At 46.2% G+C, this 25374-nt stretch overlaps 1 protein-coding gene across 1 annotated transcript; it reads left to right on the top strand.

Annotated features, from left to right (window-relative positions):
* The first annotated feature begins 227 nt into the window (after nt 1–227).
* cfap44.L (cilia and flagella associated protein 44 L homeolog) lies at nt 228–25027 on the top strand. Its single transcript, XM_018245797.2, has 34 exons — nt 228–591; nt 1146–2249; nt 3864–4023; nt 4324–4486; nt 4566–4668; nt 5568–5784; nt 5949–6063; nt 6287–6451; nt 6750–6905; nt 7001–7048; nt 7178–7277; nt 8053–8147; nt 8271–8480; nt 8710–8820; nt 9307–9459; nt 9727–9957; nt 10268–10416; nt 10870–11149; nt 11926–11981; nt 12287–12449; nt 13050–13180; nt 13409–13602; nt 13877–14063; nt 14445–14622; nt 14997–15470; nt 15703–15906; nt 15982–16177; nt 16292–16402; nt 16863–16993; nt 17853–17969; nt 18359–18560; nt 18757–18917; nt 24123–24257; nt 24764–25027. The coding sequence occupies exons 1-34, from the start codon at nt 504–506 to the stop codon at nt 24941–24943; spliced, it is 6468 nt and encodes a 2155-aa protein (XP_018101286.1). The 5' UTR covers nt 228–503; the 3' UTR covers nt 24944–25027.
* Nucleotides 25028–25374: the final 347 nt, after the last annotated feature.

Raw genomic sequence — 25374 nt, 5'->3', positions numbered from 1 at the left:
TAAGTCAAAAACCACAAATAATAAAAAATGAAAACCAATTGTCTCAGAATATCCCGCTCTACATCAGACTAAGAGTGAATCCAAAGAGGAAAAGGACCTTTAAACTAATAGTGGACGTCCCCTTTAAACACTGATCACAACAGTCGAGCTGATGATTGGTGGGAGCTTGTTGGAGGAGGAGGAGCTATGAGCAACGGACCCAGGGAAGGCGCAGCGAATTCTCATTGGGTCTAACTAAGCAGTGGGTGGAGGGCGGGTGGCGCAGGAGTGAATTCACTGAAATATAATGTGTAATAAAACTAAAGCAGCACAAATGACATTATGACGTCCTCTGAGAGTGCGGATACAAAAAGAACTCAGCGCCCCCCAGTGTCCGGATTAAACAACTGCACCTCAGAATGAACCTGCTCGGGGCACAACACACAGGCCCGTGATTGGAAGCGGAACAGCACGTGGATTGTTGAGAAAACTACGTTTCCCAGAATGCATTGTGTCCCGTTGTCATGGTGAGATCTAGGAAGCTTTCAAGCTGTGTCTTAGCAACAGGTTATACAAAGATGGCGGAAGAGCAGCTCTCAGCCAGAGTCGCAGGTAAAGTTGCACCAGGGATGTGTGTGTTTATATAACTCCAAGTAGTACTGTGGGGCCCTCATTGTATTACTCTAAATCAGTAGTGATGGACCCCCAATTATATTACTCCTTATTACTCACAGTGGGGCCCTCCTTATATTACTCCTTATTGTCACAGTGGGGCCCTCCTTATATTACTCCTTATTGTCACAGTGGGGCCCTCCTTATATTACTCCTTATTGTCACTGTGGGGCCCTCCTTATATTACTCCTTATTGTCACTGTGGGGCCCTCCTTATATTACTCCTTATTGTCACAGTGGGGCCCTCCTTATATTACTCCTTATTGTCACTGTGGGGCCCTCCTTATATTACTCCTTATTGTCACTGTGGGGCCCTCCTTATATTACTCCTTATTGTCACAGTGGGGCCCTCCTTATATTACTCCTTATTGTCACTGTGGGGCCCTCCTTATATTACTCCTTATTGTCACTGTGGGGCCCTCCTTATATTACTCCTTATTGTCACAGTGGGGCCCCTACTTTGATATACTTTCTGTACCTTTGGTCCATTCCAGGAGGTGAAGAGGAAGAAGAGGAACGTGTAGCAGAGGAAGAGGACACGGCTAGAGATCCTAGGGAAGCAGTTATTGCTGATGTAATTGATATGGAGGAGGATATTGCCCCCGCCAAGCCCCAGGAACCAAGTAGATCAGTAAAGTCAGGGGTCAGTCTATTACAGGAGCCGTCTGTGAGGGGAGAAGAGCCTGATGGGACAGTGAATGAAACACCAGCAGATGGGGTACAGGCGACTGCAGAGGAACAGGACTGTGATACAACAGCACCCCCTAATGGAAGCAACTCACACACACTGAAATCTGAGTCACATGTATTTAACACACTAACAGATCCCATGTTTGGACATAGTTTAGAGGCTCATGTGGAACACAACCCTGGAGATAATGGTGGGATGCAACAGGCCATGGAAGATGCTGAAGTGATGGAACAAGACATGAAGGGTGAGGAAGGGTTGGTAGGGGACTTAGTAGCTAAAGATGACATGGAACAAGCCATAAATGACAAAGAAGAGGTTGAAGAGAATGCACAAACTGATGAAAGGGAAGAAGAGAAGCCACCATCCATTGAAGAGGTGGAAGGAAACCCACCGTCTTTTGAAGCAATGGATATGAGCATGGCCGGTAGTGATGGGGCAGAAGGGAACTTGGTTGGTAGTGAAGGGGACGTGCCTGGTAGTGATGGGTTAACACGAAACGTGACTAGTAGTGATGATGCAGAAAGAAACATGGTTTCTAGTAAAGGAAACATGGCTGCTAGTGATGAAACAGAAGAGAACATGGCTGCTGGTGATGAAACAGTAGGGATCTTGTCTGCTAATGAAGGCAACATGGCTGTTCATGATGAGACAGTAGAGAACATGGCTGCTAGTGAAGGGGTAGAAGGGAACATGGCAACTGAAGATGAAATGGAGCAGAAGATAGTTGGTGATAAAGGGGTGGAGCCAAATCTGGGAGCTGAAGGAGCAGTGGAAGAGAAGATGCTGGATCATGCAGTGCTAGTAGAAAATGCCCAATCAGATTCAAACATTGAAAGAACAGATGAAGAGGGGAAACAGGACATGGAAGCTTCAGGGAAAGGCCCTGAGACTGAAGAAGATCATGTAGGTGAGTCTCATTGTATGTTTTAGAGGAACACAGAACTCCTGGGTAGGGGTATTGGGAGCAAGAGGGTATCGTCTTTGGTTAAAGGACATTTTTAAAGTGGCATTCTCTGTGTGAATCTGCTCTTGTGGCTCAATAATGTACATTGACTTACCCTGTGTTTTCTGCTCACATGGCGTCAGTGCTCATCTAGTGTTATTTAGGCTTTCATTTGTTCACCCCCTTACCTGCCTTTTTGTTCACCCCCTTACCTGCCTTTTTGTTCACCCCCTTATCTGCCTTTTTGTTCACCTCCTTACCTGCCTTTTTGTTCACCCCCTTACCTGCCTTTTTGTTCACCCCCTTATCTGCCTTTTTGTTCACCCCCCTTATCTGCCTTTTTGTTCACCACCTTACCTGCCATTTTGTTCACCCCCTTACCTGCCTTTTTGTTCACCCCCTTACCTGCCTTTTTGTTCACCTCCTTACCTGCCTTTTTGTTCACCCCCTTACCTGCCTTTTTGTTCACCCCCTTATCTGCCATTTTGTTCACCCCCTTACCTGCCTTTTTGTTCACCCCCTTACCTGCCTTTTTGTTCATCCCATTACCTGCCTTTTTGTTCACCCTCTTACCTGCCTTTTTGTTCACCCCCTTACCTGCCTTTTTGTTCACCCCCTTACCTTCCTTTTTATTCACCACCTTACCTGCCATTTTGTTCACCCCCTTACCTGCCTTTTTGTTCACCCCCTTACCTGCCTTTTTGTTCACCTCCTTACCTGCCTTTTTGTTCACCCCCTTACCTGCCTTTTTGTTCACCCCCTTATCTGCCATTTTGTTCACCCCCTTACCTGCCTTTTTGTTCACCCCCTTACCTGCCTTTTTGCTCATCCCATTACCTGCCTTTTTGTTCACCCTCTTACCTGCCTTTTTGTTCACCCCCTTACCTGCCTTTTTGTTCACCCCCTTACCTTCCTTTTTATTCACCCCCTTACCTGCCATTTTGTTCATCCCCTTACCTGCCTTTTTGTTCACCCCCTTACCTGCCATTTTGTTCACCCCCTTACCTGCCTCTTTCCAAAACTGTATCAGTGAGTGAGGAATATTGTGGGTCCCTGGTTGCTGACTGACTGAATATATATTGTCTCTTTTCCATGGTCAGATAGGAACCCCCTTTGTGTAACTGGACCCAGTCTCCCCCCTGTACTTACCCTGGTACAAAACTCTGATTATCAGCTCAGATTTATATCCCTTCTTGTAACTGGGGGCAGTTTCTGCCTGACCATGGGAAAGAGAGCAGCCCAGGAGCCAGAAGGACAAAGAATCAGAGCTGTGTACCTGGTAGGTACAGGGTGGGATATTGGATTCACTTACTTTGGGGCAGTAGCTAGTGGATATAATGTATACAGATTCCCAGCCCCAGAGGAAGGGTAATGTGCAGTGGATTCACTTGTTGCAGGGACCCCAGGGAAACCCCCATAATGCTGATAGCACATTAGTTGTATAGTGACACCATACTCCATGGAGCTTCATGTAGCTGATGAAACCAGTCAGGTCCTCCCCTGCAGAGCTGAGTTCTGGCAGAACAAAACAAGTCAATTCTGATCCTGATTAAGTAATTAACCAATTTGTTATTTCAGAGCCAGACCAAAGAGCAGAACTATCGTCAGACGCAGAGCACGAAGAAGGCGAACCCATACCGAAAATTCCCGAAAATTTCTACTACGAGTATGAAAGTCTCTGCTCTCGACCCTACGTCACTCCGGATTCGGGAATTCCAAGCGGCGTTCTACAGCTGCTGTATCCTTTCATCTGAAACAATCTCAATATCTTACACTAAACCAGACTTCCGTGCACAGCCTTATTGGAAAAAACCTGGCGGCAGCACAGGGAATCCTTGTTCTCTTTTTTTCTGAGCTCTCAGGCTGACTCAGTGTGTACAGCTCCATAGGGAATAATGTACCACATATACAGTTCCCACATTCTCTGCCAAGACGCAGCATATACATGTGAATGGTTGTGTTTGGTGTAAGTTATATATCTGCATGCATTCCCACAACTTTCCACATGCCAACTTCTCCTTAACCCCCCACCCCGCAGACACTCTTTTGGTTATGACTGTACGAAACGGGCCAACCTCCATTTACTAGATAACCAGACCTTGCTCTATGTGGCAGGACCCACGTGCATCATCCTTAGCGTGAAGACTCAGGAGCAGAGATATGTGCGGAGCAGCAGTGGGGCAGGAATTGGAGCTGTGACGGTGAGTAATCCCTGTATCCAGACAGGCCAGTCCGACATTGAGTAGCGCTCTGCTAACTATTAGATTCTCTGATTCACAGGTGCACCCCAGCAAGGAATATTTTGCAGTTGCAGAAAAAGGGAATATGCCAAACATTATCATTTATGGATACCCCTCACTGAAACCATACAGGATCCTGAGAGGTGAGTTTAAGTCTGTTCTCACTGTACTTATTATAAATAAGTGCAAATAACAGTGAACACAAATTCTAAAGAGTATTGTAAATAACAGTGAACACAAATTCTAAAGAGTAGTGCAAATAAGAGTGAACACAAATTCTAAAGAGTACTGTAAATAACAGTGAACACAAATTATAGAGTAGTGCAAATAACAGTAAACACAAATTATAAAGAGTAGTGCGAAAAACAGTGAACACAAATTCTAAAGAGTAGTGCAAATAACAGTCAACACAAATTCTAAACAGTAGTGCAAATAACAGTCAACACAAATTCTAGACAGTAGTGCAAATAACAGCACAATTCTTAAGAGTAGTGCAAATAACAGTCAGCACAAAGTCTAAAGAGTAGTGCAAATAACAGTCAGCACAAATTCTACAAATTCTTAAGAGTAGTGTAAATAACAGTCAACACAAATTCTAAAGAGTAGTGCAAATAACAGTCAACACAAATTCTAAAGAGTAGTGTAACACAAAAAATAAAGGAAATTAACCAGTTGAAAGGAAAAAGTCATCGCACTTCCATTCCCCCTCCATTGGCCAATATCTTTACATTCAAGGATGATAAATGAATGGGCTTTGTGGCCGGGACTAACACAGTGCACTATGGTCACTATCATGTAGCTCTTTGCCTATATCTTTTCATCATATAAAGCAGGGCCTTAAGTGTCATTTATAAAGTTGCTTATTCAGGCAGCTTTCAGAGGAAGAAAGTGCTTGGTGAAAGAAAATTCTGGAATATATTCCCATCTTCATGCACCTTGGTGATGCTGAAATACAAAGTTCCTGTTGGCACCTTTTAATATTGCCCTCAGCATGGAGTATAGGAGAATGTTCTTCAATAACACAGAGTCTGTATCTTCACAGGTGGCACAGAGGAAGCCTACACGTTTGTAGACTTTAATATTTCGGGGACTCTTTTGGCCAGCGTGGGAAGCAGCCCTGACTACACACTGACCATCTGGAACTGGAAACAGGAGAACATCATGCTGCGCTCCAAAGCTTTCTCCCAGGATGTGTTCCGGGTCACTTTCTCGGCAGAGAATGAGGAGCAGCTCACTACTTGTGGTACAGGTCACATCAAGTGAGTGATACACTCAAGTGTCTGCCTAAATCAAAGCATTTAAAGAAAAACACACAGCGTATTTCTCCAGTTACTGGAATTTCTTTCTTTACTAAAAACAGTCCAGGGTTGGGGTTGTCTCCATGATAATGACATGTTGCCTTCCTTCCTTCTTTTCTCTGCAGGTTTTGGAAAATGGCTTCCACCTTCACAGGGCTAAAGCTGCAGGGAGAGCTGGGGAGGTTTGGGAAGACAGGACTGTCAGACATAGAGGGCTACGTGGAGCTTCCAGATGGGAAGGTGAGGGAAATATATATGCACCTGCACAATTTGAGCCATGGAATGCACTCAGTCCAAAGAGAAATCCTGCACCCTGGGCCTAGGAGCTGTAGTGGTGTGTAAGGCCTTTCATTGCTCAGTGATATCATTATATTGTGTGTGTTCCCATCTAATACATGGATACCGGAGCCTGTCACTAACTGGGTAATTTAGTACTAATTGTGCACTTCTGCTTTAACCTCAGGTGGTCTCAGGCTCGGAGTGGGGCAACATGCTCCTTTGGGAAGGGGGCCTCATCAAGGTGGAGCTGTGTCGGAAAGGGGGCAGATCTTGCCACAATGGACCTATTAACCAGTTTGTGCTGGACGAGGGCGAGTTGATCACCATTGGTTCTGATGGGTTTGTCCGGGTAGGTGAGAGATACAACTTCCCCACAGCAAATACTGATTTTATAAATGCTTGGGTGAGCCACACTCTGAAGCCCCCTCACTGCATCCATTGCCTAATAAGAACAAATTATTAACCTTATATATGTGCACCATAACATCCTAACAATGTATATTTAGACCTACTCTACAGGATCAGTTCTGCTGTATCTGAAAGGCAAGTGTTCATTTACAGCATTACTGGATGAAGATGCCTTTGGCTAAGAGAAAACTCATACAGATACACTTATTAACCCCCTCTTCCCCTGTGCATCATTCAAGGTGTGGGACTATGAGATGGTGGATACAGCAGACACTGTAGATGATTCTGGACTCTTGGAGATGGAACCCATGAATGAGCTTCTGGTTGGCAGGAATGTCAATCTACGGTTTATGGTGAAGGCGACAGACACAGAGGCCCCGCTTTGGTTTGCTCAGGTAGATCAGTTGGTATAACCTGCAGCTCAAATCAGGAGAAGGAGTGGGACTGGGAAGATTCGGATAAAAATGTAATTGATATTTTGTACCCATAGGATGCCAACGGAGCCATCTGGAAACTAGACCTGTCTTTCTCCAATATAGTAAGTTGATTTTTCATCTAATCACAGATCTTGTTAGTGAGTTGCATTGCTCTTGGGATTAGGAAGTGCAGAAAGATGGAATTCAGGACCCCTATCTGTGAATCTGAAACAAACTGTTTTTTAATGTAGACGCAGGACCCCGAGTGCTTGTTCTCTTTCCATGCTGGCAACATCAAAGCCTTGGATGCCTCTCCCTCCACCTACCTCATGGCCACCACATCCCTGGACAGTAAGTACCAGAGCTGGATACTGCTGGGGTCCTGAATTAACCCTGTTGTTTCTGGACTGAGCAATTTGTACGTCCAGTACTGCACTGCTGATCTGGGAGTCCCAGCTTTTCTAACCCAGTCACAGTTTCTCAGATACTGATTGTAATCCACTAAAAGGAAAGCTCTACACAAAATATAGAATTAAATTGTAGAAATCTCCCCTGGTTTGGGATCAGCCTCTTCTGCGGCAGATCATTCATTCAAAAGTTATTTTATTTTAACCATCAGCGTTGTTTGGTTGCTGTTAATGGAAGTCACTGGCCTCTGGTTAAAGTCCTTCCATACCCTTGTGAGGCCTCAGTACAGAGGTTGGTGCAGTACCTTCTTTCAGCTCCTCCTTCTTTCCATCAATTCCTTCTCTTTTTATCATGTATATGTCTCCAGTGGGATGGCAGGTGCAGGTTGTGGGTACAAGTCTATAGAATGAGACCCACACAGAGATGCAAAGTAAAACTTTAGACAAAGGTATTTCCCAGAACTCTTCCACCTGGCCCATATAAAGTTCTAGATGTTTTTAGAAATCAACATGGCTCCTACTCTGGTAATGAAAGGAAAGTCCCTGTAGTAAGTGCACCAAATGCAAGGGTGCAGGAATCGCAATCCAATACAAGAAGGCAGCACATCACCATAAATAAGGTTCTGTAGCGATTATTATAATCATCATTTATATGTGGGGATCTTAGATGTTCCTAGTTGCTGCCTCTCTCTAACATTTACTTGTGCTATTTGTCTAAGGGTCCGTGCGCATTTATGATTTTATTGGAAAGTATCCTCTGGTCGAGATGAAATTCAAGCAAGGAGGCACATCCCTGGTTTGGGCCCCTCGTATGGTAGGTTGAACATTTCAAGCAAGGTACCCTTTATGTGATAGGGGTTTCAGGGTGTACTGTCCCAGCTTCTCTAGCTTTTCTCTTTGTCCCTCTCCTCTGAAGCAGTGTCATTCCCTTCAACAGGTCAATCCCAAAGGGGGTATTTTCACAGTGGGATTTGATGATGGAGTCGTACGTATCCTGGAAGTCCACAGTTCTCTTGGTTCCAGAATCGTGAGTGGGCGTGTGGGCAAACAGGAGGCAGAACTGAGCCTCAAACAGGCCTTCAAGCCCCACAGAGCTCCTGTGACTGCACTGGCATATGAGCGTAACGGAGAGATCCTCGCCACTGGGGTATGGAATGAACACACTCAACTTTGAGACCCGTGTTACAGCCACTCTCATCCATGGAGCACCAGAATTTGGAACTTTATTTCCCCTATAATCTGAATGGCTATTGCATGTGATTACCAGGCCACAAGCTCTTGGGGGTTTTCTCTGTACGGTTAGGGAGTTAATGAATATATAGAACGTTTGTGGATACAATGCATTAAACCTTTATGTGTCTGCATCCACTCCGCAGAGTACAGACAGAACTGTCTTCTTCTTCACTGTTGGGGAGAGTTATGAGCCCATTGGATTTGTACGTGTGCCAGGACCAGTGAGGGAGCTTCACTGGACACCTCCATCCCATGTGAGTAAATGGGAGCACTAAGGGGTCACAGTTTTACATGCACACTGTCCCTAACTTCTCTCTTGTGCACACTGTCCCTAACTTCTCTCTTGTGCACACTGTCCCTAACGTTTCTCTAATGCAATCATTCCTAGCTTCTCTCTAATGCACATCATTCCTAGCTTCTCTCTAATGCACACTGCCCATAGCTTCTCTCTAATGCAAAATGTCCATAACTTCTCTCTAATGCACACTATTCCTAGCTTCTCTCTAATGCATACCATTCCTAGACAGTGTTTTACATGCACACTTTCCCTAACTTCTCACCAATGCACACCATTTCTAGCTTCTTTAATGCACACCATTCCTAGTTTCTCTCTAATGCACACAGTCCTTAACATCTCTCTAATGCAATTGTCTCAGACCCCTTGCTCAAGTATATTGTGCATAATTCACACTTGATTAAATATTCAAATAACATTTGTCTTTGTACCCTGTGTTGTGCAGGAAGAAAACCATCTGTTGGTGCTTTGTGAGAATGGATTTGCGGTCCAAATCCCAGCTCCTTCTGCTGAGAAACGAGACCCCCTCTCTACCTTTGAGATCCCTGATGTTCCCCTAAAATATTTTAGGTTCAGTAGCATCAAATCGAAGCTTCAGGTACGCTCCACCCTGCACTAGGCTCTCATGTAGCTACATATTCCCAGACAGCCATGTGACATAAGATAATTCCAGTAGAAGGTAGTGGTTTGGTTGGGGATTTTAAATCCTCATTTTATAGAATTCCTTTATATTCCAGGGGTTGGTGGATAATCAGACAGCTGGGATTGGCATAATATGACACTGAAACAAGTCTCAGTGCAGCAGTTCAGGGGAGAGATTCATGGTTCGGTAGCTGAGCCTGTATTATTTCTGTTCCTCTAACAGCGACAGGATGAGATTGGCCGCAGGCAGAAGCTGAAGGAGCAGAAGCAGAAGGAGCGAGAGGCTTGGATAAAGAAACAGCAGGAGCAGGGGGTGGAGCTCACAGAAGATGATCTGCAGGGGCTGGCTGAGGAAGAAGAGGAGGAGCCGCTGCCACCACTTTATGTACCCAAGGATCCCAGTGCCATTCTCTGTGGATTCTATGCCAGTCCTGGGAAGTTCTGGCTCTCCCTGGTACCTAGCTTTATTAACATAACCCTGTTTGTTTCCCTTACACATTTCATGCTAAAATCTTCTTTACGGGTTGAACTGGGGGTCCTTCCTGTCTGTTCATATTCTCTGCCTGTTCCTTCCCACTGACCCCCTCTCTGCCTGTTGCTGCCCCTGGCTATTCCCTATTTGTTTCCATTATTTCTCTGTTTCTTCCTCCTTCTCCTTTTATGCCCCTTCTCGACCGGTTCATACTGCCTGTACGTGCTGTTTGTTGGTGTAGTGCAGCAAAACCTGTTGTAATAATCACTGATTCCATCATGTTCTCCGTTAGGATGGCTATGACTCCGGCTTCCTCTACCTCTGTGAGTTTTCAGACCTACAGAATCAAACAGAAAACATATCTAGCAGGAGGGATGAACCCCTAAGTGTTCTGCCTGTGGAAGATACCACCAGTAACCCCATCAATAAAATCCACTTCAGGTACGGCATCGCCTAATGGGCATATGCTGCCATTGCTCCTGTTATATACTCTCATGTACATCCAGCTAGACTTTGCCCATCCCTATGTAAGGAAGGGAACGGGGTGTTATAATTATCTGACAGGGATGCCCAAATGTACAGCTGTTGCTAAGCTACGTATTCATTATTGTCAGTGCTTAGTGGGAATGATGGTGGGAGTTGTAGTGCAGCACTGCTTGATGCATGTATATACATGGCATATATGGCATTTTCCATCAGAGCCTGCTATGATATTCTACTCTATCATGGGTCTCTGATGAAAACCATGAGTTAATTCAGTATGCACTAATTCTGATGAACTAAGTGTGAGGGAAGGGCCACAGGGCATGTAACACTGCTGTGTGTATATGAGTTCAGCTTTATATCTCATGTTCAGCTCTTGTCAGATTTACATTTCTTGTATCTCATTTCCAGCTCCAACAAACAGCTGCTGTTCTGTGGGCTGCGGGATGGAACAGTGCGTGTTTACCCTCTGCAAGCCAATGACCCGCTGCTCACGTCTATGCATGGTTATTGGTCTCTGGGAGTCCATGATAATCAGTATGGCACAATCCAGTCCATCTGTACCAGCTATGACAATCAGTACTTGGTGACCTGCGGAGGAGACAGCAACATCTTCACCTTCAGCATCCTCTCCATGGAAGATATAGAGCGAGACCTGAAAGGGAATAAAGCAAAAATACCATCCCCTCGGGTATGTGACCTGTGGTTCCTTCCCCTTTGCTGGAAGCTTGGCCTGGATAGACCTCAGGGAGTGCCACCAGTGGGGTATAGAGGGTACAATGGCAGAACACAGGCCACAAGACTTTTTATTAAGGGGAACTATCGCGAAAATGAAAATTTAATATAGGCTTCAGCATACTGAAACAAAAAACTTTGTAAAATAGTTTATTTCAAATAACTGATTCCAGTACAAACACAATCTAACAAAATAACTGCCTTTTGCACAAATTCTTCATGTAGAGAAGAGTGAGCTCTAATACATCTTCTAGGTAAAAGGAGCCCACTATAAGATATATTGGATCATTCATCTGACACTCACCTCCTGAACGAAGACAGAATGAAGAGAAACAGATGCTGAGAGAGGAATAGTGAAGATAAACTTAATTATTTCAGAAACAATGCAGAATTTTTAATTGATTGTATTTATAAAGTTTATTATTTCAGTATGATGAATCTTATATTAAATTTTCATTTAAGTGGTGCTGATAGGGGAGATGAAGAATTTTTAGGGGGAGGGGGACCCCCCTTTGTTTTCAGGCATGTTGGCTCCCATCTCATTTAATAAATGACTTACAGACCCAAAAAAACCTGTGTTGCCCACCCATGTGGCTTATCACTTATTGTTGAGAGAGTTATAGGAGCCGTATGTAGATCTTGTTAAAGTTGAATAAACGATTTTACTATGTCAGCCATATCTTATTGCATGCACAGAGCTTATTTGGATGTTTTTGCTTTTTGTTGCCAAAGAACGATACAGAGGGAGTGAGACTAGCTGAAGATATTGAGGATCCAAATGCTTACAGGTAAGATAATTATATATATATATTTACATGTTTTAGATGTTATCCTCAATGCTTGTTAATAGGGGTTTCTAGATAAATTCAACCAAACAGAACGCAACAGGCACTCACAGATTCCACAAAAACAGGCTTGTAAAAGAACTGAGAAAAGGGTACAAAGATTATATAGTGACAATTGCTCTGCAATATATTGGCACTCTATAAATACATGTTAATAATAATATATAGTAACATTTGGTACAGTACAAGAATGGCCAAGTGACCCTTTAAATGTCAGTGTATTTATATGGATTCCCATTGCTTCCCAGCATAGAGGATGCCAAGCAGAAGCGGCAGCACGACCTTCTGGTGAAACAGGCAGAGGAACAGAAAAACCACAAGAGGAATTTGCTGGATGAATTAAGGAAGGAGTTTCAGCTGCTGCTGGACAAGAATGCAGAGCTGCCAGCCCACATGCAACTGAGCAGAGAGGTGGGTGCCTGCCCCTAAGCACGGAATCTAATATACTCCTTTAGTAAGTTGTGCAGAAAAAATATATAACTTTATCAAGTTGAGTCCAAGTTCCACATGTGGATTCATAAGATGCAAACAAATCACCTTTACCCCAAGCATCCACCTCTGAGCACAAAGCCTTAGCCCCAACGTTCCCCTAATTGATTCTGCTTCACAATAGAGATTGAGTTTAAGAAATTCCAGAAACACAGAAGGCTCCCCCAATATTCTTCTTATTAAAGGGGTGCACCCCCAACACCATGTTCTTGTTTGCGTATGTCAGAAGTTGCATCATCTATAGAATATTGACAGGTGGGTACCAGAAGTCACGTTGTCTGATTGTTGAAAGGGTGACATCCATTATAGAGAGGAGGCTTTTGTGGTGAGATATACTTTATTAACACTGTTAATAATGGAGCTAGACAAGCAAATGAAAGCAACCAGCAAGCAAATACCTCTGATGTTTAGTGCTGGTACAATAAGGAAAGTGCATTTCTGATTGGTTACAATGGGTCACTGCTTAGGTAGCTACATGCACACTGTTAGTAATCAAGCCCCATGATCGCTTTTTACCTGCAGGAGTTTGAGATGGATCACCGGATCCGTGAGGAAATGGAAAGGCAGACTTCGGAGAAGATCCGCACGGTGCTGAAGGAGCTGGCTTGGGAGCAGGAGAAACACAGCATTGCTCTGAAGAAGCTGCAGGCTCGGTCAGTTCTTGGGCTGGTTTGTATTTCTGGGAGAATAAGGCATTTTACGTTGGGGTTATATGGACCTCATTCCTACCTAGGGTACTAGCAGCAGGTTATGGGCTATGGTACAAGAGTTTTTGTTACTCTATCCAAAGCATCCCTGCCATTTTTCCACCCCCTCCATGCCCATTTCCCTCCATGCCCAGTAACTTCTGTTTAACTATCTGTAATTCTCTATGCCCTCAGCTTTAGGGACAATGTTGAGTTTGACACAGTCATAGTACATGCCATTAGCAGCAGCCACCAGATATCAACCTACAGAATGCTGGCACTGTCAGACACTTACTCCCAAGCGAAGGGGCTGCTTCTGAAGAGGAGGCCAACCCGGCATGATATCCGTGTGAAAGAAGGAGAGGCGGCCAAGGAAATGCGGGATGCAGGTGAGGAAATTGCTGCTTTCCAGTATGTGTTTGTACAAATTCTTGCAGGCTGTGGTGAGTGTGTTATTTAGACTGTGGACCTATCACAATGGCCAATAGCACAGTGGGAGGGGCTGTGATTGTGTTATATAAAATATGGGCCCATCTCAGTGGCATTTAGGGATATGCCAAATCAGCATATTAAGCCTGTTTCACAAGACCCGTGCAACCAGTGTACAAACATCAGCACTATGTTGATTGGCTATAAAACCTGCATGTCATTTTATTCCATCAGGTACAGTGGAACCAAGTGCCAGAGGAGAGAAGGAGCTGGAGGTTCTCATGAATCACCAGAAGCAGAAGAAGCATTGGGTGGGGAAGCGACACGGGGGTGCACAGGCGGAAAGAATGAGGAAGATTATGGAAAAAGCAGAGAAGGCAAAATCCAAAATTGCCCAGAGAAAGCGAGAGTGGGAGGAGCTGTGAGTGTATTCTAGGCTGTGGACCTATGACAGTGGCCTGTCGCACAGTGGGAGGAGCTTGAGTTATCTAGGCCAATATGGTGTAAAGAAACCCACAGCAACCCATCAAATTATTTCTAGGAATGCACTGGTTGGAGAGTCAGCCATTCAGCCAGCATTTTTTTTGTAGTTTTCAGTTGAGCCAAATCTGAACCCCTAAATTAATAACACTGTATTAGTGAAAACAGTATGAACACATGGTGCTGCTACTTTCACCTTTCTCCTGCTCACTCCCCAATAAGAGAGCACAAGAGCTTCTGTAGGTTGGGTCTAAGCGGGTGTTCTGTCTGTAAGGTGTATGCTGGAGTTCCTTCTCTCATTACCTGCTCTGCCTTCTCACAGATACAAAAAGAAGCCAAGCGAGGATTATGAGGACCCAGAAGATGTGATGGCCATTAAACATGCCAAGGAGAACATGGGAGATTTTAACCTGAAAACCTCTGAGGATTACACTGTACCAGAGCACCTGCGTATCAATGCGGAGAGGAAGAGGAACGAGCTAGCGATACTGGAGAGCATGGTGAGTACAATCCAAAGAGCATAGTATAGGCAGATACAACACTAATCACAAAAACACTTGCAAGTTCATAAATAAAGCATAAACTGCCCATATTTGTGCCATATTTGCCTTCACTTACCCAAGGGAGGCAGATATTAGAGAATTAGGATTGTTGGATTCACTACTTTACTGCTTAATCCAGCCATGAGCCAGACCTCAGGAATGGAGGAGGACTCCATAGTGATGCTAATGGATGGTGGCTTTAGGGTCGGAGCCAGAGTTTCGCTAGGGTTATTTGCTCATCTAATGCTAAAGTGATTTAAATTACAAATATGCTTCAAAATTTTTTAGATTTTTACTGAATCACTGCAGTCTGCCCCATATTACTTCCATAGATACACAAAGAGAAATCAGCCATGAACCGCCGAATCCTGTCCCTCCGAGACCTCAAAGCGAGCACCATAGAACAGATCCAGAGCTTTGTAATGAATCTGCGCCATATCCAGTCCATGTTAGATCCTTCTAGACACCTCCCTGTCCCACTGGTGCCCACAATGTACCCAGACGAGACTCCAGAAAAGAGATTCCAGTATAACAGCGAGACTCTGAGCAGGTTCAGACTGGAACAGGAGAGCAAGGCCCGGCAACTTCAGGCAGCGAATACTAATGGATTTGGGGGTTTCGGAACAGAGCAACAAATCACAGTGACAGATACAAACCCGTCCACTAGATCAACCTCTCATAGCTCTCAACCTTCCCGAACTCCATCTCCCCAAATCCCAGAGAGGGAAATGTCCAAGCTGGAGGAGGAAATCAGAAGGACGGAAGAGATTAAGAACTTGTATATGCAGGAAAGTCTCATACAGAAGGTGAGGATGGCAAAGCTGCTCTTAGTACATGTGTGTGCATCAATCAATGTGTGCAACTGTGTATATATATATATATATATATATATATATATATATATATATATATATATATATATATATATATATATATATATATCACTAGCCAGTTCCTTTCTGCATTAGGAGATGATCACTAGGTACTCCTTAGTTTTGACAACCCATGTCATTACCTGTTCTTCTCCTCTCCTGACAGATTCACTCTTTGGTGACAGAGTTTGATGCCGAACTTCGGATCCTGCGGCACCAGAAGATCAAGCTGGATGTGCAAATGAAGATGGCCGACTTGCGCCACATCACCCTGTTCGAGGAGCTTCTCTTGCTGAAGGAATTTGAGAAGCGAGAGGACATTCTGCAGGAGAGAGTCAGCGAGCGCATCGCTGAAAAGGAAGACATGAAGGTGGGTGGTTATACTTTTTTATAGGGGGCCATCTTGTGGTTGGCAGATAAAATATAGAGTGTTTGTGACTTGCAGAGAAAGTTAGAAGACTCTATGCAGCAGCTGGACACAAAGAAGCGAGAAATTACCAGGCTGCAGGAGAAAGAAAAGACAATTCACTCTGCCTTCCAGGCCTCCCTGGGGGAGAACAATAAATTTGCAACATTCCTCAGCAAAGTCTTCCGGAAGAAAATCAAACGCACCAAAAAGAAGGAGGTACAAGCAGACAAAGGTGAGCCATGCAGCATAGGGCAGATTCACAAGGGCCCAGTCTACAGGCTCTCTCTTATGTTCCTCTAGTGTTATTATCCGTGTAACTCCGTGTAACTTTATTTGTCATTTTCAGATGAGGAAGATGAGAGCGAAGAGGAGTCAGACGAGGAATCCACGTGGGAAAGTGACGAAGATGAGTCTGGGTCTGAGGAAGGCGTTTTTGACGACTCTGTTTGCCCAAAGAGTAGGTTTTAGTAAATAGACCCCTGAGTCCTATTATTGTTGTTGCTCATTTGTCAATGGTAACATAAGGCAGGATGGATGAACCTGGATGGATGACATGATGGATGAGAGCAACCAATCAGGAGCAGAATGACAGAAAATTAGAGAAGTAGTGGGGAGGGGGATGAATTTCACTTGCTCAGACTGAGGATAAGAATCTGAGCTCTGTACCTGGGTATGTATTGGGGAAAGATTGTATTCATTTAATATATGCAGCTGTTCCTGCCTAACCATGGGAAAGAGAACAGCACAGAAACTTGAAGAACAGAGAATCCTCATTCAGAAGATGTAGTAGAGCAATGCTGAGGGGATCGCAGGCTTCCAGTCCTCGTTCGTATATATATGAAGAGTGTGCAGTTTTGACTTCCATCCTTTTCTTGAATAAAAAGTTACCCCTACTAATTCCACTTTGTCCTGTTCAGACTGTGACCCCGCCCTGTTTGACAACACCTTGCAACTGCGGGACAAGCGATTGGATGTTGAGGAGGCTCTGGCAGAAGAGAAGAAAATTGTGGATAATTTAAAAAAGGAGTACGATGCCTTGTCCAAGAAGGTACCCAGACTTAAATCAACCTCTGTGTGGGACATGGGGCCAATATTATGTATGAAACTGCTCAGCAGCCAATGCCTATTCAGCCCCTCTATAAGGAATGGCATCTGCCTTTTATATTTGCTTCAGGAAAGATACACAAATAAGAGAAAACAGAAAGGCTGGGCTGTGGGACTGAATATGAAGGGAGAACAGGCAGAGTCCTTATAGCTACGTACCCTTATAACGAAATCAAAAAACTTGTGGAATAGGAGCCTTTCATAAAGGAATTACATTATTAGTGCCTGGGCTGGATTAAAATCAGTCTAGCTCAGTAAACTGCACAGCAGGAGACCCACGGCTCTGGGCCGCCCAAGTTACATCCGTGCACATGATAGTCCTATAGTAACATAATAGTAACATTGCAAAACATTGCAAAGTCCTCCAATTCCCTTAAAAATCTTGTTTCTATCTGGAATGCCATGGCGAATGTTCCCCTTGCAGAACTGTAAATCTCTAGCCTCCCTGCAGAGCATTCTCCTACACACAGTTCTTCTCTCTGTAGAGCCTTCCATAGCCACCAGTTACCCTGCAGAGCATTACATGGTTCCCAAAGATCCCCTGTGCTCAAATAGTTCATTTCCTCACCAGGCTCCATTGACAATGAGCTTAATTAATAAATAGTACCTGAGCAGAATGAGCAACATTATATTTACTAGCAGAGAGGTTTCTCTCAGAGGGTTATGGGTAAGCTCCATACTCCTATGGGCATAGCCACTCCAGGTCCCTTGCCAGGGGTCTAATTTTTTGCCTTCAGGTCTTCTCCTGACTACATTAAGTTGCAGCATACTTCTAGTTACAACTTCTCCTTGATCTTCCCCAGATTAAAACCCTTGAGCTGAGCCTGAGCCAAGCAGAGGCTGAACTAGAGGCTTTCCAGAGGGAGAAGCAGCGGAAACTGAATGAGTTGGATGTGGTGGTTCCGCTGAAATTACACCAGGTATGGTGGGGTTGATGGGAAATGAGACACTCTGTGGAGAGGTTGTTCACTTTTAATTCAACTTTTAGTATGATGTAGAGAGTCATTTTATTTTGAGACCATGTGCAATTGTTGTTTTTATTGTTTGTGGTTTTTGGGTTATTCAGCTTTTTATTCAGCAGCTCTCCAGTTTGCACTTTCAACTATCTGGTTTCTAGGCTCCAAATCACCCTAGCAACCATGCACTGATTTGAATAAGAACCTGAAATATGAATAGGAGAGGCCTGAATAGAAAGAGGAGTAGCTATAACAAAATAAATAATGAAGTTGCTTAGATTTAACCATTCGATAACATACTAGAAGTTAACTTAAAGATGAACCACCCCTTTAGGTATCTGTGTTTCCTGCAGGTGGATTATTTAGTCAATGGGGAGATCCCCGGAGATCTGTCCCAGGCACTTGTCTTTACCAACCAGTCCTTGGAGAACTTGCAGCAGCGCATCAGGGAACTGCAACTGGAGAAGGTGGAGAAGAGAGACCTCTATAAACAGGCACGAGAGCAGCATAAGCAGCTCATTAGGGACAAAAAAGAAGTGGAATACAAAATCAAAGGTAAGTACATAGGGAGCTTCTTTCCAACCTCTTAGTCTTCCTCCCCACACCCCCCCCCCATATAATTGTATGTCACAAGTTCTAGTCCAGCCCAGACACACCATGCCCTCCCCTTGCTGGGGTTATTTCCACCTGCACAGAATATACGTTGAGTGGGTCTGTGTTTCTGGAATAATGAGCAGTATGTGCCTTGCAGTCCTGGAGGAGAAGTGCAGCCAACAAATGCTGAGGAAGTTTGGGCGCATAGTGGATCTGGAGGCTCTGCAGACCTTGTCTGTGAACACAACCCTGGAGGAACTGAAGATAAAGTCCTCAGAGAGAGCGGAGACTATGAACAGGGAACTGGCTGAATGGGAGGTGAGGTGAAACGGTTCCTTCTGACACCACCGGGGGGAGCTGTTGGGGGAAAGGGCAGGGGCAAAAGCAATTATTTAAAGGGGAAGGAAACCTCGTCGGCGCTAACCCCCCTCCCCCCCTCCCGTGTATTTCCCCCCCTCCCTCCTCCCCCCTGGCCTACCCCTCCCGCTGGGCAAATGCCCCTAACTTGTTACTTACCCTTCTGCGCAGGTCCAGTCCAGGGAGTTCACAGGCGACATCTTCTTCCACGCGATCTTCTTCCTCCTTTGACCGGCGTTTTGGCGCATGCGCAGTAGGATAGTTTCGCCGGTACGGATCTACTGCGCATGCGCCAAAAGTCACACGCATGCGCAGTAGATCGTACCGGCGAAACGATCCTACTGCGCATGCGCCGGTCAAAGGAGGAAGAAGATCGCGTGGAAGAAGATGTCGCCTGTGAACTCCCTGGACTGGACCTGCGCAGAAGGGTAAGTAACAAGTTAGGGGCATTTGCCCAGCGGGAGGGGTAGGCCAGGGGGGAGGAGGGAGGGGGGGCAATACACGGGAGGGGGGGAGGGGGGTTAGCGCCGACGAGGTTTCCTTCCCCTTTAAGGGATACTTTATGTTAATGAGACATTCATATATATACGCCCAAAGAGGTTAGAAACATAGTTCTACTAGTGACTACAGTTCTACAGATGCACAAGTACCCAATCAGTCACTACCTGAATTGGCCTTTAGACTGGGCAACCCCAGTCATTTTCTTTCAGCCCATAGTTTGGGAAGCATTGTGCTGGAGGGAGCTCTGTGTCAGACTACTTCCCCCACCCACAGAAATCAGTGCAAAGAGTTAGCTTTCACTAGGGATAACTCCTGCCTTCTGCCCAACCATGGGAAAGAGAACAGCCCAGGAGCAGGAAGTACAGAGAATCAGAGCTCTGTACCTGGGTAAGTACTGGGGGAGATTGGATTCACTTACCCAGGGGGAGGTTCCTGTCTGACCATGGGAAAGAGAACAGCCCAGGAGCCCAGTTCCTGTCCTGTCTGACCATGGGAAAGAGAACAGCCCAGGAGCAGGAAGTACAGAGAATCAGAGCTCTGTACCTGGGTAAGTACTGGGGGAGATTGGATTCACTTACCCAGGGGGAGGTTCCTGTCTGACCATGGGAAAGAGAACAGCCCAGGAGCCCAGTTCCTGTCCTGTCTGACCATGGGAAAGAGAACAGCCCAGGAGCAGGAAGTACAGAGAATCAGAGCTCTGTACCTGGGTAAGTACTGGGGGAGATTGGGTTCACTTACCCAGGGGGAGGTTCCTGTCTGACCATGGGAAAGAGAACAGCCCAGGAGCCCAGTTCCTGTCCTGTCTGACCATGGGAAAGAGAACAGCCCAGGAGCAGGAAGTACAGAGAATCAGAGCTCTGTACCTGGGTAAGTACTGGGGGAGATTCACTTACCCAGGGGGAGGTTCCTGTCTGACCATGGGAAAGAGAACAGCCCAGGAGCAGGAAGTACAGAGAATCAGAGCTCTGTACCTGGGTAAGTACTGGGGGAGATTTGATTCACTTACCCAGGGGGAGGTTCCTGTCTGACCATGGGAAAGAGAACAGCCCAGGAGCAGGAAGTACAGAGAATCAGAGCTCTGTACCTGGGTAAGTACTGGGGGAGATTGGATTCACTTACTCAGGGGGATGTTCCTGTCTGACCATGGGAAAGAGAACAGCCCAGGAGCAGGAAGTACAGAGAATCAGAGCTCTGTACCTGGGTAAGTACTGGGGGAGATTGGATTCACTTACCCAGGGGGAGGTTCCTGTCTGACCATGGGAAAGAGAACAGCCCAGGAGCAGGAAGTACAGAGAATCAGAGCTCTGTACCTGGGTAAGTACTGGGGGAGATTCACTTACCCAGGGGGAGGTTCCTGTCTGACCATGGGAAAGAGAACAGCCCAGGAGCAGGAAGTACAGAGAATCAGAGCTCTGTACCTGGGTAAGTACTGGGGGAGATTGGATTCACTTACCCAGGGGGAGGTTCCTGTCTGACCATGGGAAAGAGAACAGCCCAGGAGCCCAGTTCCTGTCCTGTCTGACCATGGGAAAGAGAACAGCCCAGGAGCAGGAAGTACAGAGAATCAGAGCTCTGTACCTGGGTAAGTACTGGGGGAGATTGGGTTGACTTACCCAGGGGGAGGTTCCTGTCTGACCATGGGAAAGAGAACAGCCCAGGAGCCCAGTTCCTGTCCTGTCTGACCATGGGAAAGAGAACAGCCCAGGAGCAGGAAGTACAGAGAATCAGAGCTCTGTACCTGGGTAAGTACTGGGGGAGATTCACTTACCCAGGGGGAGGTTCCTGTCTGACCATGGGAAAGAGAACAGCCCAGGAGCAGGAAGTACAGAGAATCAGAGCTCTGTACCTGGGTAAGTACTGGGGGAGATTGGATTCACTTACCCAGGGGGAGGTTCCTGTCTGACCATGGGAAAGAGAACAGCCCAGGAGCAGGAAGTACAGAGAATCAGAGCTCTGTACCTGGGTAAGTACTGGGGGAGATTGGATTCACTTACCCAGGGGGATGTTCCTGTCTGACCATGGGAAAGAGAACAGCCCAGGAGCAGGAAGTACAGAGAATCAGAGCTCTGTACCTGGGTAAGTACTGGGGGAGATTGGATTCACTTACCCAGGGGGAGGTTCCTGTCTGACCATGGGAAAGAGAACAGCCCAGGAGCAGGAAGTACAGAGAATCAGAGCTCTGTACCTGGGTAAGTACTGGGGGAGATTCACTTACCCAGGGGGAGGTTCCTGTCTGACCATGGGAAAGAGAACAGCCCAGGAGCAGGAAGTACAGAGAATCAGAGCTCTGTACCTGGGTAAGTACTGGGGGAGATTGGATTCACTTACCCAGGGGGAGGTTCCTGTCTGACCATGGGAAAGAGAACAGCCCAGGAGCAGGAAGTACAGAGAATCAGAGCTCTGTACCTGGGTAAGTACTGGGGGAGATTGGATTCACTTACCCAGGGGGAGGTTCCTGTCTGACCATGGGAAAGAGAACAGCCCAGGAGCAGGAAGTACAGAGAATCCGAGCTCTGTACCTGGGTAAGTACTGGGGGAGATTGGATTCACTTACCCAGGGGGAGGTTCCTGTCTGACCATGGGAAAGAGAACAGCCCAGGAGCAGGAAGTACAGAGAATCAGAGCTCTGTACCTGGGTAAGTACTGGGGGAGATTGGATTCACTTACCCAGGGGGAGGTTCCTGTCTGACCATGGGAAAGAGAACAGCCCAGGAGCAGGAAGTACAGAGAATCAGAGCTCTGTACCTGGGTAAGTACTGGGGGAGATTGAATTCACTTACCCAGGGGGAGGTTCCTGTCTGACCATGGGAAAGAGAACAGCCCAGGAGCAGGAAGTACAGAGAATCAGAGCTCTGTACCTGGGTAAGTACTGGGGGAGATTGGATTCACTTACCCAGGGGGAGGTTCCTGTCTGACCATGGGAAAGAGAACAGCCCAGGAGCAGGAAGTACAGAGAATCAGAGCTCTGTACCTGGGTAAGTACTGGGGGAGATTCACTTACCCAGGGGGAGGTTCCTGTCTGACCATGGGAAAGAGAACAGCCCAGGAGCAGGAAGTACAGAGAATCAGAGCTCTGTACCTGGGTAAGTACTGGGGGAGATTGGATTCACTTACCCAGGGGGAGGTTCCTGTCTGACCATGGGAAAGAGAACAGCCCAGGAGCCCAGTTCCTGTCCTGTCTGACCATGGGAAAGAGAACAGCCCAGGAGCAGGAAGTACAGAGAATCAGAGCTCTGTACCTGGGTAAGTACTGGGGGAGATTGGGTTGACTTACCCAGGGGGAGGTTCCTGTCTGACCATGGGAAAGAGAACAGCCCAGGAGCCCAGTTCCTGTCCTGTCTGACCATGGGAAAGAGAACAGCCCAGGAGCAGGAAGTACAGAGAATCAGAGCTCTGTACCTGGGTAAGTACTGGGGGAGATTCACTTACCCAGGGGGAGGTTCCTGTCTGACCATGGGAAAGAGAACAGCCCAGGAGCAGGAAGTACAGAGAATCAGAGCTCTGTACCTGGGTAAGTACTGGGGGAGATTGGATTCACTTACCCAGGGGGAGGTTCCTGTCTGACCATGGGAAAGAGAACAGCCCAGGAGCAGGAAGTACAGAGAATCAGAGCTCTGTACCTGGGTAAGTACTGGGGGAGATTGGATTCACTTACCCAGGGGGATGTTCCTGTCTGACCATGGGAAAGAGAACAGCCCAGGAGCAGGAAGTACAGAGAATCAGAGCTCTGTACCTGGGTAAGTACTGGGGGAGATTGGATTCACTTACCCAGGGGGAGGTTCCTGTCTGACCATGGGAAAGAGAACAGCCCAGGAGCAGGAAGTACAGAGAATCCGAGCTCTGTACCTGGGTAAGTACTGGGGGAGATTGGATTCACTTACCCAGGGGGAGGTTCCTGTCTGACCATGGGAAAGAGAACAGCCCAGGAGCAGGAAGTACAGAGAATCAGAGCTCTGTACCTGGGTAAGTACTGGGGGAGATTGGATTCACTTACCCAGGGGGAGGTTCCTGTCTGACCATGGGAAAGAGAACAGCCCAGGAGCAGGAAGTACAGAGAATCAGAGCTCTGTACCTGGGTAAGTACTGGGGGAGATTGAATTCACTTACCCAGGGGGAGGTTCCTGTCTGACCATGGGAAAGAGAACAGCCCAGGAGCAGGAAGTACAGAGAATCAGAGCTCTGTACCTGGGTAAGTACTGGGGGAGATTGGATTCACTTACCCAGGGGGAGGTTCCTGTCTGACCATGGGAAAGAGAACAGCCCAGGAGCAGGAAGTACATTGAATTAGGGCTCTGTACTTGGAAGGATTCAAGTCAGTAAAATTCTCTTTCAGCCCATAGTTGAGGAAGCATTGTGCCGGAGGGAGCTCTTAGTCCATCAGACTACATCCCCATCCCACAGAAATCCGCAAAGAGAAAATCTCAGTTAGCTTTTTCATTTGGGATAACTCCTGCCTCCTGCCAAACCATGGGAAAGAGAACAGCCCGGGAGCAGCAAGTATAGTGAATCAGAGCTCTGTATTTAGGGGAAGGATCCAAGTGATGGGACCAGTTTTACACCAAACAGACTTATCCTTCGCTGATGGGTCGGAAAGAGTTTGTGGAATTTATTGCTTGATTGTATGATGATGTTTTTTGTATAATTTATTCATTATAAACTGCACAGGGGAAGGTGACGGAGACCAAGAGGAAACTTATGGAAGTGACCCGTGAGCAGACACGGAAGCTGGAGAAGATGAATGAGCTCCTCACTGAAAAGAAGGTCCTAGAGGCAAAGCTTGACGCTCTCCAAACTGCTGTGGTACGAGGGCCTCAGGCCCATTCCTATTGGTCATTTGATCAAACCCCATTATACCATGAACATGTCATGCTTGAGCCTCGTTCCCATTGGTCAATTGATGAGATCCCATTACACATAAGAACTGCATGTGGACAGTTTGTCTTAAAAGGTTGCCATCTGTACAATGTTAAAAAGTGCTCTAGCCCTTTAACTGAATGTGCCAATAGTTACAATGGTGCCAGTGACTGATGTGAATGAAATCTGTGATTCTGTATAAAATATAGGACAGATTAATATGGTAGGTTCTCCCTGTATATTGGGGTCCAGGTTGCGTTACTGTAATTGCCCGGCACAAATTCAGTGATGTGCACCCACTGTTACTTACACCCTTCAATTTAGCCACAGCAGCGGGTGACATACGGGTTCCTTATCAGACCTGATCTACTCAGCATATCCTGACCCTGATTGGTGGGGCTCTTCCCAGCATCCTCTCTCAGTATCTCATATCTTTCTTTTTGTGGTGCCAGGGAGAAGAGTTCAAGGGGCCGCGCAAAACAGAGACAAAGGAGCGACAGAAGCTGCTGCACTTGGTTCAGGTGCAGGTGGAAGAGATGAACAACCTGAAAGAGGAGATTTCTCTCTTGAGCAAAAAAGGAGGAAGTATTCTGCCCCCCGCCCAGCCCCCAATGCCCAACACTGTTATGTGACCACCCTGTGCCTAGGCAGCGTTATCATTATCATATCTTATTATCATTGCTGTGCTCATATTCCTCATTAAACCAACGACTGTGTGTTTAGTCTGTGCCTGGCTCATTACAGTGTTAGCTGAGGATGATGGGTAGTGTAGTTCTGCAATGTAGAGCAGAGAGTGCTATTGTGTAGCGCAGAGTATAACATATCTGCTGCTCACGCATTTCCAGCTCCTTGTTGCAGAACTTATGCTGAAGATTCTGAGGCACCAAAACACAACAACATGGATTCTTGTAAGTATGACACCTCGCTGGGGATTCATTTCATCTCGTCCTGCTGTGAAAGGGGCACTTACAATTACAGGGTGGGCTACGTGGGAGGGTGTATGTGTGCGTGTAGCGTGTAACATGTGCTTGTGCAAGGCTAATGACATGTTGTCTGGCACTAA

This window comes from Xenopus laevis, chromosome 2L (assembly GCF_017654675.1).
Source record: "Xenopus laevis strain J_2021 chromosome 2L, Xenopus_laevis_v10.1, whole genome shotgun sequence".
Classification (NCBI taxonomy): Eukaryota; Metazoa; Chordata; class Amphibia; order Anura; family Pipidae; genus Xenopus; species Xenopus laevis.
The sequence above is the reverse complement of the archived record's forward strand: the minus strand, read 5'-3'. Positions and strand labels throughout refer to the sequence as shown.

Bases quoted from the DNA above. Each gene is read 5' to 3' on its own strand.
- cfap44.L (XM_018245797.2), top strand. From the start codon at position 504: ATGGTGAGATCTAGGAAGCTTTCAAGCTGTGTCTTAGCAACAGGTTAT. The intron at 6,064-6,286 runs GTGAGGGAAATA...CTTTAACCTCAG, and splicing joins TGGAGCTTCCAGATGGGAAG to GTGGTCTCAGGCTCGGAGTG. The intron at 14,064-14,444 runs GTGAGTGTATTC...GCCTTCTCACAG, and splicing joins AAGCGAGAGTGGGAGGAGCT to ATACAAAAAGAAGCCAAGCG.